A 17590-nucleotide genomic window follows, 5' to 3' on the forward strand; every position below is an offset into this window, starting at 1 on the left:
AGAAGAGTTTAGTTGCTTTGATATTGTGTCAGGAAAGTCCTGACCAGTGGGGATGTTTGCTTGGTTGAATTTTTGGCTTCTGTGTGGTCTTTGGTCCTATCACACTGAATGGGTTTTTTTGCAGTCACTTTCTTTCCTCCTGATTTCTTTTCTGACATCTCTGGTTATGCTGAAGGCCTGTGCCTCATACATTTTACTCAACCTGAAGTACAATCTGCATTTTGCAGAATATACCCTGATTTTCTTCACCCAGCAGATCTGATTGTTTTGTGTAGCTGTAGGTCTCTTTTTCCAATGTTGCTTTTTATAGCTACATCAATATTAATTCTTCCATTTAGAACAATTTAAAAAAAACCACAAAAAATGTGTATTTAGGTTTGCTGTCTTACTGTGTTAACACAGACAGGTCTACTTTCCTCCTATACCCATAATACTGAATTGCATTCACGTAATTACCCAGAACAATTCCCCAACAGCTGTCTCTTTTAATAAAGCCCATATTTAAATTTTGATTGTTTTTGAGTATGATCCTGTCCAGTCTGCTTTATTATCAGTGCTGTCTGTAGGTGCTCACTGTATAGTGGAGTATCTTGGCCATTATTTTTTTTTTTTCCCTGAAAATGTTCCTTGATGTTCATAAATTATTAAGGTCAGTTCAGACGTTATTTTGAAACAGTTGCACATCCACTGAAACCTTGTTAGAAGATGTTATCATATTTCTTTGCATATGTAATTAATTCAGGCTTGACTTACTGCTTCAGTGGAAGGTGAAATTGTTGCTCAGGGATGCAATGGTGAAGTCCCCTGCTTTTGAATTTTAAACTGATATTTATGTAGTACTGGATTGCAGCGTGTGAGTTGCATCACTGTCTTTCTTGCCTGGTGAAAGGTGGTAAGAAATTGCAACTTAGAGATTAAAAGCCTTGGATTCTTTGTGGGGCAGATGTCAGCTTCTCCTAGAGACACAATTTGTTAGACCCTGGCCTGGTGCGTTCTGGCAGTGGTAAGTGCTCACTTTTGTGCCATCCTGTGCGTACATATCATGTGTCTTGTGTGAGAACGTGATTGTGGCGAATGATGTAAAATATGTCCTTCATCCAACCATACAGATCTTTTCAGAGCCCTTGCTTTTGATCAGTGTTTGCTCAACATTCTCATTTTTAGAGCTAAGTTATTTGTGTTCAGCATTGTTGACTTTCATGCAGCAAAGCTTGCCGAGGGTGTTCTTTCAGTGTTCTTTCATGATTCTGTTTCTCCTTGGGTTTTTTTTTCCCCTTTCTTAAATATGACACTAGTTGATTGGCTGTTTCACCCAAAGGCTGTCTTCTGCAAGATTTAGAATTTAAACCCTGTTAATCCATTTTTTGAAGTGGAGGATAATAGGGAAGAATGGTTTCTGGTGTTTTCAGAATGCTTGTATTTCCATATATCCCCACCTGGAAGAAAACTAGTGTTACACTTAAGATGCCTACTGTTACCTAAGGGCACAGAAGATTTGGACATCACTCAAAATCTCCAGTAGTGCAGAAGAAATAATTGTATTAAAACTCCTGGTCTCACTAGATCAAGAAGAATATTTTCTAGTCATTGACACTAAGAAAGATTATTAAATCTCTAACTATTGCTAAAAAGCAAGGGAAAAGAAATACACTCTTAGATCTAGTTTTATTTATTGGTCCCTTGTAGGTCTCAGTTTAAGCTGTTTGAGTGCATTATTTGGAAAATTGTACCTTAAACCTGTTTTGAAAGTGTCTGTGGAAATCTGCAGTTGTCTTATTAACGCGGAGAAAGTGCTTTCCATCAGCTCTCAGATGAGGTATCCAGAGTGAGATGTGCTTATTTAAAAACACTTTTCTCCTTTCTTTTGTTGCAACTGATGTTCTGAAGGTCACTGTGCCCCTTCAAGTTGCATCTCCGAGTTTTTCTACAAGGAAGTTTTTAGTAAGAGTGAATTGGTGAGGAGAGAAGGTTTTTTTGTCTGGTCTTCAGATCAGCACTTAAAAAGCTTTTGACTTTCAAAATTTGACTTATTAAATCTCCTGGGGTGCCAGGTTTTGTTTAAAATTGATCTTTACATTCATTCTTTACTGTGCTTAAGTTCTGAGTAAGATTTAATCAATTTGAATAAATAAAGGCTTCTCTCCAGCTTCTACATTGACATTGTTTTATAGTATCGGTGTGCTGCTGTTAGATGCAGTCAAAACCAAGATTTATCTTTAAGTGACTGAAAGACTGAAAAAATACCAACAGAATGAAATTGATCTTCAAGGACAATGTCCTATGACAGTATTTAGATTGGGTCTGACTTAGAGATTCAAAAATACTGCATGGTTAAGTCTTGATGGGGCATCCTTTATTGCTAAAGCTTTTACCTTTAATGCAAAGCCCTGTAAAGTGGTCCTTTGTGTGAGATAAATCACTATGGATCTGGCATGCAAAAGAAGGCTGACTGACTCTAGAAGCACTTGTTTCATGGTTAATTCGTGGTGTGATAGACGTATTTTAATTTAATTTCCTTGAAGGGAAGCTGGAGCTGGAGCAAGTGTTGTTTTCTGTAAGCTATTCTCAGCCTGCACACCAGCAGTCAACAAATGTTGCTCAGTTAATTCCAGTTTGAGCACTATGAATATCAGTTGTCCCTAAGTTAGAGAAAAAGAAATGCTCAAGCAGGGAAGCATTTTAAAAGAAAATAATTAAGGTGTTTTTCTTACCTAAAAGGCAGAAAAGGCAGGACGATCCTTATTTATTTAGTGTTAAGCTTCACATTCCACAGCCTGATTGCTTTCCAGTTGCACTGGCCACAACCCTTGAGAGGAACATACCTCCTCAGTGGCTGAAGAGGGTAGGGGAGGGAGAGAAGTAAAGCTTCAGTGGATAATGTTACCTAGAGTTTTTTGAGGGGGCACTGTTTCTCATAAGAAAAAAATCCAGGCAGGCTACTGCAATAAATGATCACAGATTTTTGAGAAGCCTTAGCTGATGGAAGTGAGTCAGCAGCTGCTTGGTTACATGTAGAGTTGGTGACTTCAGGGAGATGTCTTAATGTCAAGAGTGTAGAAAAGTTCTGTAATGGTGTTTGTCAAAAATCCTATCACAGATTTTGTGACAGTGATGAAGAAAATAGGATACTTATGCAGATCCTTTCCTCTGCTGTCACTCTCTGCTTTCCTTTGTTTGATAGACTTCAGTATTGGGGAGGTCCATATACAGTGTCTGAAACATCTAATGGAAGTGAACATTGGGATTGGCAGAGATTTACGATTTTTTGTATTAGTTATAAAAACTGTGTATCAATGATGAACAAACAGAAATTAACGTGTGTGGGGTTTTTTTGAGTTGAAGGAATCTTTTGCTTAAGAAATAGTTATTCATGTCCTAAACCAGCGTAGAAGAATCGTAACTGAAAAAGATTATTCAAAGTTTTATTTGAAGTTATCTGGATGTACAGCCTTCTGAATGGGTATTTCAAAAGCACCTCTAATATTTCATTCTTGTCTTGAATCTTTCATATGTGGAAATCCATACATTATGAGTGGAGAGGAATTTTGTTATTGCCAACAGATGTATAGACTTGAAAGAGTGTAGAGAAAATGGGGAAAAGCACCCTTTGGAATGACAGTAACCCTTTGCACCTTATGGCATTCCTTCTCTTTTTCTCTTCACTGGACAAAGCTTTCTGCTTCAGAAGAGTTACTGCTCTTAGTTGTCTGCTGGCTAAATCTGGCAGGGTTGACAATATGAGGAATTCTTTGCATATGATTCTGTACATGTTCCCACATATGTCACAGAAGCATGTAATAGTCATGACCATTTGTGCCATTTGATGTTAAGCCAAAGAAAAGTGAAGTGAAAATGCAGTACTTGAAAATGATTGTCTTGTCACAGACAGCCTGGTAAGTCATGGTAAGTGACTCAAAAGGTACTTCATGGAATACTTTTTTTGTTTGTTAAACACATCATCTCTTCATGTGCACTGTGTCTTGATTTTTGTTTTCTTTATTGTGCTATATTATTCATGGGCTTTTAAGGTCTGAATGTGGGACCCTGTAAATGAAGGATCAATCCTTTGTAAGGACCTATTTGTTCAGCTAAAATCAAGGCAGAAGTAGTAAGCTGTCCTAATACAGTATATCTGCCCAGTGATGTCTGAGGAGACATCAAGCAGACAGGGCTACTTACAGTGTGACAAGTGACATCAGCTGAGGCCGCAAGACTACTCCACTCTGGGGCTGTCTTAGGACCTTTCTTGCTGTAGCCTTTTTCTGCTTCTCCCAGGCTACAAGCCTCAGCTGATCGTGAAGCTGAGGAGTGGAGCTCAGCTTCAGGACAGCTTTGCTACTCCAGCTGTGACTGAGTAGAAATGAAATCTGCAGTATGTTTTGGTACCAATTTCTTGTGTGCTTTTTAAAAAGTTTTCCATCATTTTGTTTTTAATGAGAGGTAACATAATTCTGGTTTTGTAGCATTGGCATTATGAACACCTAAGGAGACAGTACAGGGCTTGGGAAAGAGAAATGGAAAGCACCCCATCCTTTTCTTAGCTCTAAGTAAGATAAATAAGAATTTCAGAAGTTAGAAGACTAGCTAAGAATCCATCTGCCTGTTTTTCATTGCAGTATACATGAAGCTCAAGATCTGAACCTGCTATGACTGACCCAGACGTCGTCACTGAGGTCCCAGCAGCTCTCAAACGCCTTGCCAAATATGTGGTGCGTGGCTTTTATGGCATTGAACATGCTTTGGCTCTGGACATTCTCATCAGGAACGCCTGTGTGAAGGAGGAGGACATGCTAGAGCTCCTTAAGTTTGATAGGAAGCAGTTGCGGGCTGTTCTCAACACCCTCAAGGGTGACAAGTTCATCAAATGCAGGATGAGGGTCGAGACGGCTCCGGATGGCAAAACCACCCGTCATAACTACTACTTCATCAACTACCGCCTTCTGGTGAACGTGGTGAAGTACAAGCTGGACCACATGAGGAGGAGGATTGAGACGGATGAAAGAGACTCCACCAATCGCGCCTCTTTTAAATGTCCCATTTGCTTCAGCACTTTCACAGATTTGGAGGCCAACCAGCTGTTTGACCCCAGGACAGGTAAGAGTACAGGTAACAGAGGGCCTTGCTTCCTCCTGTGTTTCTAACTGCTGGACTTTAAGGAGACAGCGTCTTAGGAGAATTCTCTTGAGTTTGGCTGGAGCTAGAGGGCACTCTGTTTCTGCAGGTGGTAAATGTTTGAGCAAAATACAAAAGTAACGTGTACAGACTTAAACAGTCTGTGCAGACAAATAGCAATCTTGGTAAAATGCTTCTGAGTGACAAGCAGTAGAGTGTGGAGGTCTTATCGCAGTCGAACTCAAGGGTGAATCAGGCAGTCTGTCCTTGTTAGAAGCTGATGCCTTTTCACTATAACTTGGTCTTGCCTGTCAACTATAAGACTTACAGGTAGTTTGCAGAGAGTGCATATGTATAGTTAATTTGAGTGTGCAAAAATTTTTTAATTTAGAGATGGTCATGCAAGGAGTGAGTTGTTACTGTTTAATATTCTCCTAGCCTAGTGCATTATACTGCACAGCCCTGTTTCTCAGTGCAAGGCAGTCTCACTAAAGTTAAAAGAAATTAATTACAGACTTGTCTGTGGTTGGGAGTAAATAAGATTCTTTTTCAAGTGTGAGTCTCAGTGGAAGTGCATATCTGTCTCATGCATATGAAATAAGTTTTTTCTGGGTGTCATTTTCTAAAGGGGCAGTCCAAATACTTTGTGCTTCTGTGCCAGGGAAGAAAAGGGAGAACACCTGCAACTGATGAGATTCTGTTTTGCTAGTTTAATCTGGGATTATTCTGTGGGGAAGGCCGGGGGGGTTGGGTGTTAGGCTTCCACCTTCTGAATAATTTTCTTTTTAATTTTTTCCTTTTGAATTCTACGTCCTGGTCTTTTTCACAAAAATAAAAGGGCAGAAGTCAGGAGAGCTCTCAGAAACCTTGGATTGTGCTGCTTTGTGTCAGGTAGCATAATGAGAAATGGTAAAAATTGCCTGTTTAGCAGCAGTGAAGCTTTTAATTTAGGGTTGCTGACGTCTAATCTGTTTTGGCGAAGGGCAAACACCCAGCAGCTATTCAGCCAATCACTTTCCCTCTTTTCTGCCTCCGAAGTTCAGAAGCTGTGAAACTCCTTTGACTTGAACAACCATGAAAATGATATTTAGTAGTAGAGCAGCAGAATCCACAAAGTCAAGTAACAGTTGTTGATGAAATCCAGCGCAGCTCTGTGAGTAGAAGTTGCTTCCTTGGGGAGCACCAAAACCATCAGTGCCAGCACAGAATTTCTGTGCTCCCCACCAGGTGTAGAAACTCTACATTGCTCCCCGCAGTTCATGATCATCTCTGGCTGCTACGGATGCATCTGTACAGGGGAACAGTGCTTCTGCAGCTTGTATCAGCAAGGAGAGAGTAGAGAACCTGTGCAGGGAACATATATCGTGGGGAGTGTGAGACACTGATCCCACCTGTAACACTTTGCAAAGGCCTGTGGCCATTGCCTCCCAGCCTGTGTGGGTGGTGAGTTCCAAGAGCAAAGAACTGGCTGTCAAGGAGATGCTGAAGGCAGTGCTGGGATTTGGCTTTGACAACAAGGCCTGTGCTCCAAGAACTGATGAGGTCAGCCAAGGGTTTGTCTGCAGTACAGGCACTGGCTGTGTCCACAATGTGAAGTCATTCACTGGCACATGAGATGTCTTACAGTTTTGCTGATGGAAGGAAAGATTGAGTGCTGTTTTCTCAGCAACTCCCAGCAGTTGGGTTCTGTTGGTATTTGTGCAAATAACAAGACAGCCAGTTTACCTTATTTTCAATAAGAACATACTGTCTAGAATTTATGTGTCTTCTGTTTATCTTTTAAATCAATGAAAGCTTCATCTAGATAGTGCACAATGATACTGCTGTTTCTCGAGAGCTTTTACATGGAATACCAGTTTGGATAGAGCTCTCCAGTTACTGTTTAAGATGTCAAACTCTCTCCAAACCATGAGACAGCTGCTTGTTTTTGTTCTGGGTGAATAAGTGGCCAATTTTGTTTAAGTTTTTTTAGTGAGGACAGTGAACAGCCGTCCTTTTCCAAGGATGTCTTTAGCTCTTATCAGTGCTATACATAAACCTTTCCTGCTCATTGAAACTCATGGCAGTACAACTGCTGAAGGGATAGCTGAAAGCCACATAACTTCAGTCACGGTTGACCTGAGCTGCTCTTAGACTGCAGCTATGTTGATAAAATTTTGCAAATTAAAAGGCCTTCAGGGCCAAAGTCTGTTAGTCCATGGAGCAGGTAGGGCATAGAAGGCATCCTCTGCACCAGTCTAGACCAAGCTGCACTTATACTGAGGATCTGTTGTTAAAAGATACTCTGTTTCACTGATCTGGTTTTTGTCCTTGTTGTTTAGAAATGGGTATGATTCCGACGTCCTGTGTTTTCTTCTGCTTTGCTTTCCTCTTCCCTAGCTATAACTGAAATGCAAACTCTGAGCTATTGTTGTAGAATGGTAGAGTTAGAAGATGTGCTTATTGCTCTTGCCCTTCCTTATTAGTGATGGTGAGGTTTCCAGAACCACTCAATGACTATAGTCGTTCTATTGGAATTTGTGAATTAAAAGTGCTTGTGAAGAACCTGTCTGTAAGTTGGGTGTGTAGAGTTCATTTATTTTTACCACAGCATCTGCATCTGTCTCAGATTTAGCAGAGTAACCTGTCAAGTGACTCTTTTTTGGCTTTGTGCTTTACTCTTTATTCTGAATAATGTTGAAATAAACTAAAGTGTTTATTTTTTCATCAGAAGATGTGGTTATTAATGGTTTGGGAAGGTAGAAGTGTGCCTGCTGAGAGAAAATAATTGATAGTAAGAAGGATATATTTTCAGGATGTGTAGGTACAGATGTGCTTTGGTTACTGTTCATCCAATTAACTGGGAAAAACATTTTTAACAGAGTAGCATGTTTGCCACTAGGGTAAGTTTAAATGTAGATTTTTAAATAGTATAAAAGTTACTTTGAGAGTGTGATCTTTGTTTTGAAAAGTATTTTAAGATTTTTCTCCATTCCTTTTTCTACCATTCAATATCTCAACCCTAATAAGCTCCAAAAACTTACTATGCTGTCAGAGGTTGAACAGCCCTTGTCTGGTACTTGTAGGAAGTTCAAGGACAGGAATTGTGTAACGTTAAAAAACTGTGAGATGGTAAAAGTCAAGACGATGAAAAAACTGGAGTTTTCTACTGCTTCAACTCACAAAGGAATGTTTTGAAAAGTGAAAAGAAACCAGTGTTGTGCCGGAGGAGTCACTTGGTTGTATGAGTAGTGAGTGCCTGCTGGCTCCGAGTATGGCATGCCCAGGTCGTGAGTTGTAGCCCCATCTGTTCTAAGTGAGGAGCTGGAACAGATTTCCAGCTGTCACACTTTCTCCTCAGTGGTGGTTTTTACTGTTGCCTCCAAAGAAGCAGTATCAGTAACCTCTGGTTTTAGAGGCAAACAGCCTGGATGCACAGTGCTTTCATTTTGCAAAAGTTTGCAATGGAAACTTGTAGCAAAGCTGAGAAGAACTTTCTGATTGAAAATTTGCAGATTTGCAGTTTGCCTATTGACCTGACAGTGCCTTTGAATTGGTGCAGGCTGGGTCGTTATGTGCTGAGCAGACAGTCCTTGCCCACTTTTCTGAGTGTTTTGTAATCTGCAGGAGGAAAAATACTGATGCCGTATGAATGAAAAGTGTTACTTCCAGCTTTGTGTTTCAGATGGGATGACTGAGGATGGAACAAGATTGTAGTTTTCCTGGAAGATCCTAATATAAGCACTTGAAATACAAATCATTGCCTTTCCCTTGTGCTGTCACCTGCTGTCTGCCTGTACTCTGGTATTTCATCACTCTTGGTGCTGCATGCGAGCAGTAGCTTGCAGCTGCTCTTGTGATGAAGTCTTCTGCAGGTGGAAAGCTGCAGTCATTCCCTTAAACAAGGTAAGGGCTATCTCTGAAGGCAGGGGTGTACAAGAAAGAGCTTAGTTGAGGAGCAGTGGGAAAAGCCAGATGTTAGACACATAATGTGAATAACACTGCTGAACTCGGTCTACTGCCACACCTGGGCTGACAGTGGACGCTTGACATAAGAGTTTTGTATGATCCCTGTGTGCCCCTTCCAACTCATAATATTCTGTGAAGTCAGAAACAGTTCTTCACTCCTGTGAAACCACCTAGAAATAGGATGTTACTTCATCAGTCTCTTACACAGACCTCTGGGAAGAATTTTCTTTCTGGGCTTTTAAAATTAGAAACTGCAAAAATTTGGTTTCTGCAGGCCAATTCCTTGAATTGCAGAGCAGTCTAAACAATTCGATACCATCTTGTGGATTGGATTTTTTGAGAATTAGATACCCTGAAGTGCCTTCTGTGGAGAGTGGAGGAAGGATGGGAGGAGCTGCATTTCTCACCCAGTAGAGGGTGCTGTCTTTTCTCTCTACAGATAGGCTTGGGTTGATTAATCTATTGAATGTCACAAAATGGGAAATTATGTTCATGGATGTGTATTCTGTAGCGTGATTAATTGGATCTTGCTGAGGAAGGTCGCTTATGTATCCTGTTCTCATACTCTAATAATATTTGTAAATCTAATGTAGCGTTGGAGTTAACTGTCAGATTCAAGGTCAATTTGAAAATTTGAAAAAAAGTATGTGACTAGAAACTTCAAAAGGGAGAGTGGGGTTGAAGTGAAGGAGTGGCAGAAATGAGATCCCACAGTGGATCACACTAATTCATCCCTGGATTTCTTGAGGTATTCTAAATACCAAACTGTATCAGGATACTCACCAGTGTAGCAAGTGAATTTGATGTTAGAAAGAAAATACAAGACTAGATGAAGTATTTTTTCCTCTCTTCTCTTTACCTTTGCAATATAATTTTTATCCATGCTTGAGTTTCTTTGACTTCAAATATTTACAGTTGATCTCTCTTATGTACATCTGTACATTAAGTGTCCTCACCATAACATTCAATTAGATAAGGTGTGAATAATAGTGGAAAGAAAAGGATGAAGACAAGTGGGTAATGTGAATTGGTAAGATGATGCTTGTTGGGATGTTCTTAATTGCAGTTGTAATCACTGGAGTCTCTTGTTGCTATTGGAAGTCGTAACAGTTAATTACTTGCCTACTCTTCGTCCTCCCACAGTTTGCTCTTGGTTTGCTGAACGATTCTGGGTATAGTGGTCTTACTGTTCCTGAAGATGCACTGTAATGTAACATACTGTGTATCTGGGTGCCTTTCTTATTCTGTGTGCTGATATGAAATGTAATTTGGGAAGAACAAATTGAAGGCAGCAATATCAGTTTTACAGAAGGAAAGATAACACCTTGAATATCATTTTAACCCCACTTGTTTTACTGTCAGCCTCTCACCCGTCATTTGTGTACTTCATAACAAAATCACACATAACGTGTTCAGAGACTGGTTTTCGGTACTTATCACAAGGCACCTTATATCACTTTAAGGCAGCCTGTGTGCAGCTGAGCGTTTGTATGGCTTGGGCCCCCTTACTGAGATTAGAAATTTGACTGGTCTTTGATTTTTTTTTGCTTTGGTCTTATGCATTGACTTTTAGAGCTACTGCCTTTTCTTCTGAATACTCGGCTTCTCGCTTCATCCCCAGTGAGTTGTTCAGGACACATCTGTCTTCTCATCTTGTTTTGAATTTCTTCTTCCTCAGGCAAGTTCTATGTGAGCTTCAAAACTTCCTCATCTGATTCAAATTACTTTTGAGCCTGTCCTATCTGTTTTATCATTTTTTTTCTTATGCTTCCCCTCCTCCCTTTTTGCCTTGCCCTTTCTTGGGAAGCGCTTGTGTCCATTTCTAGTACCTCTCTTTTTGCGTTCTGTCCCTTCCAGCCATTAGAAAAAATAAATCACCTGGAGCTATTTATTCTATATATTCACACTATATGGTCAGTCCTATTTGATCTTTATGCTGTTGATTCTTGTCCTTCAATTTCAATGATTTTCAGAACAGGCATTCTGGATATCTTTGTCTGCCATATACTGCTGTGCATATGCTTTATGGTACTACTACTACTGCAACAATTTACAGCTTTTAACCAGCCAAAATGAGGACTTAGTCTTTATGTAAGTTGGCATACAAAAACTTCCCTTGAAAAGGATAGGATTCAGAACAGTTCTGTGTTTAACAACTTCATGTTCTGTGAAGTCGTGTATTTTTGTTATCATTGTTAGCTTTCCAAGTGTATGGAAACCCATCAGTGTGATTTTCCTTGACTCTACAGGCACATTTTGTTTGTCTGTGCTGCCACTGAGAGCTTTTGGCAAACACCAACAGAAGGAAACTGTCCATGCTCTGCTTAGTTTTTCTGTTTCTATTCAAATTCCTGGCAAAAGCTGTCAGCTTTACTCTCTGCTTCAGCTTTGATAAGGCTTGGAGCCATAGGGAAAGGAAAACTGAGAAAAACATATCAGAATTAACGCATGTTTTCCTAAAAGTAAGGCTAGTCTGTAGAATGGCTTAAAGAAATGTGTAGGTTACATCTGTAACTTGAACTCATTCCCTGCAGGTTGGGCACCCTGTCTGAAAGATAACCAGCTGGTGTAACCATGGATCTCTCAGCCTGGTGGAGAAATAGGTGAAGGCACTGCACAGAGCCTGTGCTGTGTGGAATGTCAGGCCAGAGGATAAGACTGTTGCCTGTAGAATGCTGGCTGGTCACTTCCCTGTATTTCACACTGACCTCTGGCTGGTGTGCTGTGTCTCTTAGATTAGAAAAAACTATCTGATAAATGCATGCCCTGGCTTACAGTATTGATGCTTTTTTTTTTTTTTGTCTGCAAAGGGCATTTTATTATTAGAAGTGCAAGAAATAATTGCCCTTCAAATAAAGGTTATCACTTTAACTTTTCTCTTGGCTTTGCAAATTGAAATAGATAGCAGCAAGAAGATCTCTGTAAAATCTGAATATTGCTGAGCCATTTACTGTGATGAAAGCTGGACTGCAGCATTCCTATCTTTTTCTCTAGCAGCTTGCTGTTCTTTTGAAAATACCAGCTGCAAAGGGTGTCATCCTTTTAGGCATGGGCATCTGTAAGTCAGATCAAGAGCTCATGGAGAATCCTGTTACTTATATTGCAGTCTCTCTGCTGTTGGATGCAATTTGAAGGTATAACATGTTGGCTCAGTTGTATTTTGATGTAATCTTCTTGGTTGAAAGAAAAAACACCTGTCTATAGATCCCAATGGGTTTCCTTTGGATATTCCCACTGTCCGGTTGCGTCTTTGTCTGCTTACTGTCTGGCTTAATTTATCCACAGTAGGACAGAAGGAATAACTCTGTCAGCTCAGAGCTGCTGAGGTTGTGCATATGAGCTGGAGCAGAAATAGCTTACTGAGAAGAGGAACGGATTCTTCTCTTCAAGTTTAATATTGGATATGTATTAAATCATCTGGCACTTCTGAATTTGATGCGTCTCTCATGCGGTCCATTTTTTGAATGTTTAATTTACCTTTTCAAGAGAAATGTCTTTGCTTAAAAATTATGTTACAGTAATTTTAATTTAGTTCAGCTAAAAATGGTCTACACACTGAGATGAATGAGCAACTTGGTGTTCCTCTGTATAATATAAAGTTGTTCTGAAGGTGGTGATTTGTTTTTTTTTAAAGACATTAAAGATTAAATTGTTTCTCTTCTCTAATTGCAAACCCAGGTCAGTGGGAAGGGGAAACTGTAGCATGACATGTATGTTAATGTTATTCTGAAATGTAGAAACAAATTTTGTTGGTATCTTTTGAATTTTCTTGAGTTTACTACTCAAACTATGACCAAGAAATAAATACATATAGGCAGTTCCATGTACACATTGCAGGCTATGATCAAGTTGCTATTTCACAGCTGAGTTACAGCACTACTTTGCCCTTAGAGCACCTTGCATGCCTCATTCTCCACTGATAACCTGCTGTGGCCCCCTGGCAGAGCTTATTAACTTGTATCCTGTACAGTGCTCTAGAGAAATGTATTTTAAACTGCTGACTGGGCCCCTGGACTGTCTTTGTATAGCTGTACTTGGTCCTTGGCCAGAAAAAAACTAGTGTCTTTTTGGCTTTCAATTTAAGATCAGAGTAATAGAGCTGGGTGTGTTTTCTCCCAGAGTGCAGTCAGGGTAGAAGTTAGAGGCTCAGGTGTGCCCCTCCTGTACAGATATATGTCTCCCAGAGCACACTGCAGGTCAGGAATGGAGCTTGAAGAGGGAAATTCTGTTGAGCCGTATTGGCTATGAAGGTAAGTGATTCTGCTGCTTGAGGAACAAACTTTTTTGCCATCTAGAGTTAAAAAGCTTTTTTTGCTTGATAAATATGAGATTTGGGAATGCAGAAACAGGAGGGTAAAAATGGAAAGATTAGGAGATGGCAAGTGCAAGACAAGATTCATTTTAGAAGATAAGTAAACAATCCACTGTTCCACCTAACCTGTACTCTTCTGTGAGAGGCAACAATAGGAAGAGGCATGAAATCTACTTGGTGAAGATTTGCACTTCAAAAGGTTTGGCAAGGCTTTTAATTCCCCCCACCAGGGATGTCCAGGAAAGGCATTTCGTCAGAACACAGCATCCTGTCTGCAATGATTAAAGGAAATCTGGGTGTCAGAAGGAAACAGGCAGCTGCTTTGACAGAACAGGAGAAAACTCAATAATACAAAACTGCCCTGATAATGCCAGTCTAAAATTGCATCATGGAAGAATTTTCTCTCTTTGCTGTCAAAATTCTTCTTCCTCCTGGGCTGTTTAATAGTTTTATTCATACTCCCCTGTTTGTTCTTGGGGACTTAACATTAAGTTAACACAAGTGTCTAATAATGCTGGCTCTTTGGTTGTGCCTACAAGTGGAGCTAAGGCAGGCTCTTTTCTGGATTACCTTTGCTGTTAGTCTGAAACAGTATGATCCAGTTTACTAACTTTAGGCTGAGAAAAAGAGTTAAACTTCTCTGCTTCTGAAAACTTCTTTTATTGACAAGTAGATAAATGCATTTAGCAGTTTTACTGCATGATTTGAGTATATAAGTTGTAATGTTCATGATTAAGGGAATACTTGAATACTGTAGTTTTAAGTTGCAAAGAAAAGATTATCAACTTCTGAATGTAATTCAGTGGAGTTGAGAGAAGAGATACCTGCTTTTTAATTTCCATAATAATTGCACTGAGCTGGTGAAACTGATTAAAAAAGGTTTTGCTTATCTACCCTCAAGCCTAAAAAGCAGATGTAGGATCTTGCAGTGAGTGGAGGACAAGAATGTAACTTAACCATAAAAGACAAAGGATTAGGTGATTTGTGAATCTTCACTCAAGCTGAAACAGCAGTCTCAGTGGTTCTTCCTGCTTTGTTAACAAGATCAAATGAACATGATTATTGTTGGGAGCAGACCACATCAATTTTAAAAACAAACAAACCCCCACATTTTTCTCATATGAGAAGACAGTAAGAGCTGTAATTAAATTGACTGATATGTATGTCTCTCTAAAAATATTGGTGTAAAAATCTTTAAAATGTCAGAGAAGCTGATGAAGGAAGAGGAAATAATTCTTGCCTGCTGTATGTGATGTTTTATCTGCTAAACCTTTGGGCTTGATCCTTTTTGGGATTTTAAAGTATTTAACTCAAGGAAGTCTGTGTGTGCTCAAGACACAGTTGAGCTGCTTACTATCACCCAAATACTTTATGTGATAACTGAATGTCAGGTGTCCAGACCGGAATGTTTTTGCTGAGGATCGAGTTCCTCAGTCCTGCCTGTAGTCCTCCCTCTTGGCCAGGGGTCTTGCCACTGGTAAATGGTTTGATGATTCATCTAAATCTGCCTGGAGCTGGAAGTTAATGACCCACAAAAGCAGTAACTTGTAAAGCTGACAGGAACTAGTTGCTTTCAGGCAATGAAGGCTGCTGTGCTTCTCAGCAGTTTAATATTTGCTTCCAAAATGTAATCATAATTGTCATCCAAAGGTGTAGTGTACATCCAGGAATCTGAGTGTTAAGGATCTGCCGCCTTGTGCGTTGTCAAGACTGTACTGGTTGCAGTCTAATGCAGGGACAAACAGCTACAGTTGTGGAACCAGAGAAGGTGTGACAGCCTGAGCTTAACCTGTGCCGACATCAGCATGCAACTTTTGGGTCCTCCTAAACAAATGTTCCTTGGGTGACTCTGTCATTTAGATACCACAGCTTAAACTTGTGAGTTGACAAACTGGGAATGAGCTCCAGAGACCCCCCTTCTGTCTCATACTTGCATGGCTTTATGACTTACTACTTAGGTTCTCCATCTTCAAAATGGGAAATGTATAACACCTTTTCTTCACACTTGCTTGATTTGTCAGGTTAGACTGCCAGTTTTTGAAGCAGAATTTTTTACTGCGTGTTATTTGCAGGTCTCCGATTCTGTGCAACTCTGAGTCTCTGTATCCCACATGAGTAGGACCAGTGCCTTAGAAATACTGATAAGTCTCTGCTGGTCTTCAGCGCTGTTCCAGAATGTCATCTTTATATTTAACTAGAAGACAAAATGATAAACAAGTGTTTACAAATTTCTGAGGTTCTTCTGCCTTTCACTGTTCTCTTGGATTTAAGGAGACTTTGTTATCTTTGGCAAAAATGAATCATTTATACCCTGCTTCTCCCTCTTCAGGGTACAGGTGATGAGTTATATCACAAATTCAAGTTCATTGGAGCACTGCCGGTCTTCCACTTATGAAGAAAAGGAATAAAAGCCTGCTTCTCTTAACCCCTTTTTATTTGAATTTTAATTCATTAGCTCACTTCTATCAAATCTGGTGCATTTCTAACAGCAAGATGCAATTTACCTTGGAGTTGTGCCAGTTCTGCTTGCTTTGATAGAAGCGTTTGTGGTACCAGGCACGAGTGCCTACTTAAGGAAAGGGAAAGCAAAAGCAAGTAAACAGCACAGCAGGCCTTCTATTCGAAACTCCCTGTGAGAGCGGAAAGATTTGCAATTAATGTCCGTATGTTTGTTTATAATCAGTTTTGAAAGGAGCATTAAGACCCTCTAAGCTACTGAATGCTGAGAGACGGGAAATAGGCTTTGGAAATCTGTGTCTGAGCATTCATTTATGTAAGTTGTTGTTTTCTTGCCAGATCACTGCCTGTATCAAAATTTGTGTGACAAAAAATTTCAATTAAACATTTACTGATTTATTTTTTGAAGGCTACATAAAGTCACTGTCTTTAATGTAATGGCAGAGTTTGCTTACAGGTATGCTATACAATTCTCAGTGTCAAAACACTGATTCTTCAACTTGTGATGACTTTTCATTTAAGATCTGCCCTCAGCTGTGGTGCAAAATGCTTTAATATATTTTGTGATAAGCCTTTTCAGGTCATAACAGTTGAAGCTTGGAATTGGCCTCTCACTCGGAAGTTACCTTGTTTGAGAATATCCCTAGTGATACAGTTTCAAGCCTAGGCACTCACATTGATCTTGTCTGCATCAGTCCTTGTAAGTGCCCTAATATTGCAGTGTCTGAATGGTGATAGGACGTAATTAATTTCATACCTATTCTGCCAATCTAAAGGTGCCTTTGTGAGGCTCACATTCATCATCTGTAGGCAGTGTAGAAAGTAAAGTGCTGGTATGGGTGAATAATAGAAAAAGCAAGATGCTTTGGACTTTAGTAAACATCATCTTGTTGACTGCTGACAATTTCTGTATTCTTTGTAAAGACAGTTTCTCGTTCTGGTTGTGTCTTCTACCAGGAATTTGCCACCTATTCCAATTTTGTCTCACTAGTACATTGCATATGCATACACGATTCTGCATTCAAAATCTTCGTCTCTGCCCAAGGAGAATTCAGAGTATTGCAGTTTGGGATTGCAGTGATAACAAGTGATTGCTTTTGTGTCTGCTTCCCATTAGAAGCTCTTCTTTTCTTACTGCAGCAGGTGATTTGTGCAGGTGCTAGCAGAGCAAGGTTATGTGGTTTGAGGTTTTGCTTTTGTTTTTATTCTCTGTTCACCTTATTTTGTCGTAGCTCTAAGGCAAAACATCCCTTGGTTCCCGTGCGTTCACATGGAACCAGAACAAATTACTTCACTCCTTAGATTGTTGTGAACGAGGCAAAATTATTTTGGAAATATTTAGGAAAGTTGGAGCTTTTTGTTAAAAGTGATAGGATCTTGGATTGTGTAAATAAGGAAAGATCCTTGATCTGTGCGGGAAGATAAATTTTTGATGGAAACTTGCTCTGTAAGAAAGTATGTTTAATTCAGGAATAGAGAAGTACTCATAATAGTATTTGTTACATTTTTGGAAAACGTATACATTCCAGGATGCAAAGGAGAGTAGAGAAGAAAATTTATTGACATTGGACTCTAGCAGTTACTGCAGTGATGAACATGATATATCTAAACAGAACAGTACTGGAGCTTTCTGGCTTTGATTGAAAAGGAGCAAGCAACTGATATTAAAACATCAATAAATTAGCATTGTTAAGGTGGATTTGCAGCTCTATTTCTTACTTTTGTATGGAAGCATCTGACACAATCTGCAAATGCCCTTTC

At 39.7% G+C, this 17590-nt stretch overlaps 1 protein-coding gene across 12 annotated transcripts in view; it reads left to right on the plus strand.

Annotated features, from left to right (window-relative positions):
* GTF2E1 (general transcription factor IIE subunit 1) overlaps positions 1 to 17590 on the plus strand; it is an 89032-nt gene that overhangs the window by 3826 nt on the left and 67616 nt on the right. For all 12 annotated transcript variants that reach the window (XR_010428119.1, XR_010428115.1, XR_010428116.1 and 9 more), the window contains exon 2: positions 4617 to 5094. Coding sequence is in view for 3 of the 12 variants with exons in the window: in XM_064644500.1 (XP_064500570.1) it covers positions 4647 to 5094 (448 nt within the window). In the remaining 9 variants the exon portion in view is untranslated. The remainder of the gene's footprint in view (positions 1 to 4616; positions 5095 to 17590) is intronic.

The sequence above is a fragment of the Pseudopipra pipra genome, chromosome 2 (genome assembly GCF_036250125.1).
Source record: "Pseudopipra pipra isolate bDixPip1 chromosome 2, bDixPip1.hap1, whole genome shotgun sequence".
NCBI lineage: Eukaryota > Metazoa > Chordata > Aves > Passeriformes > Pipridae > Pseudopipra > Pseudopipra pipra.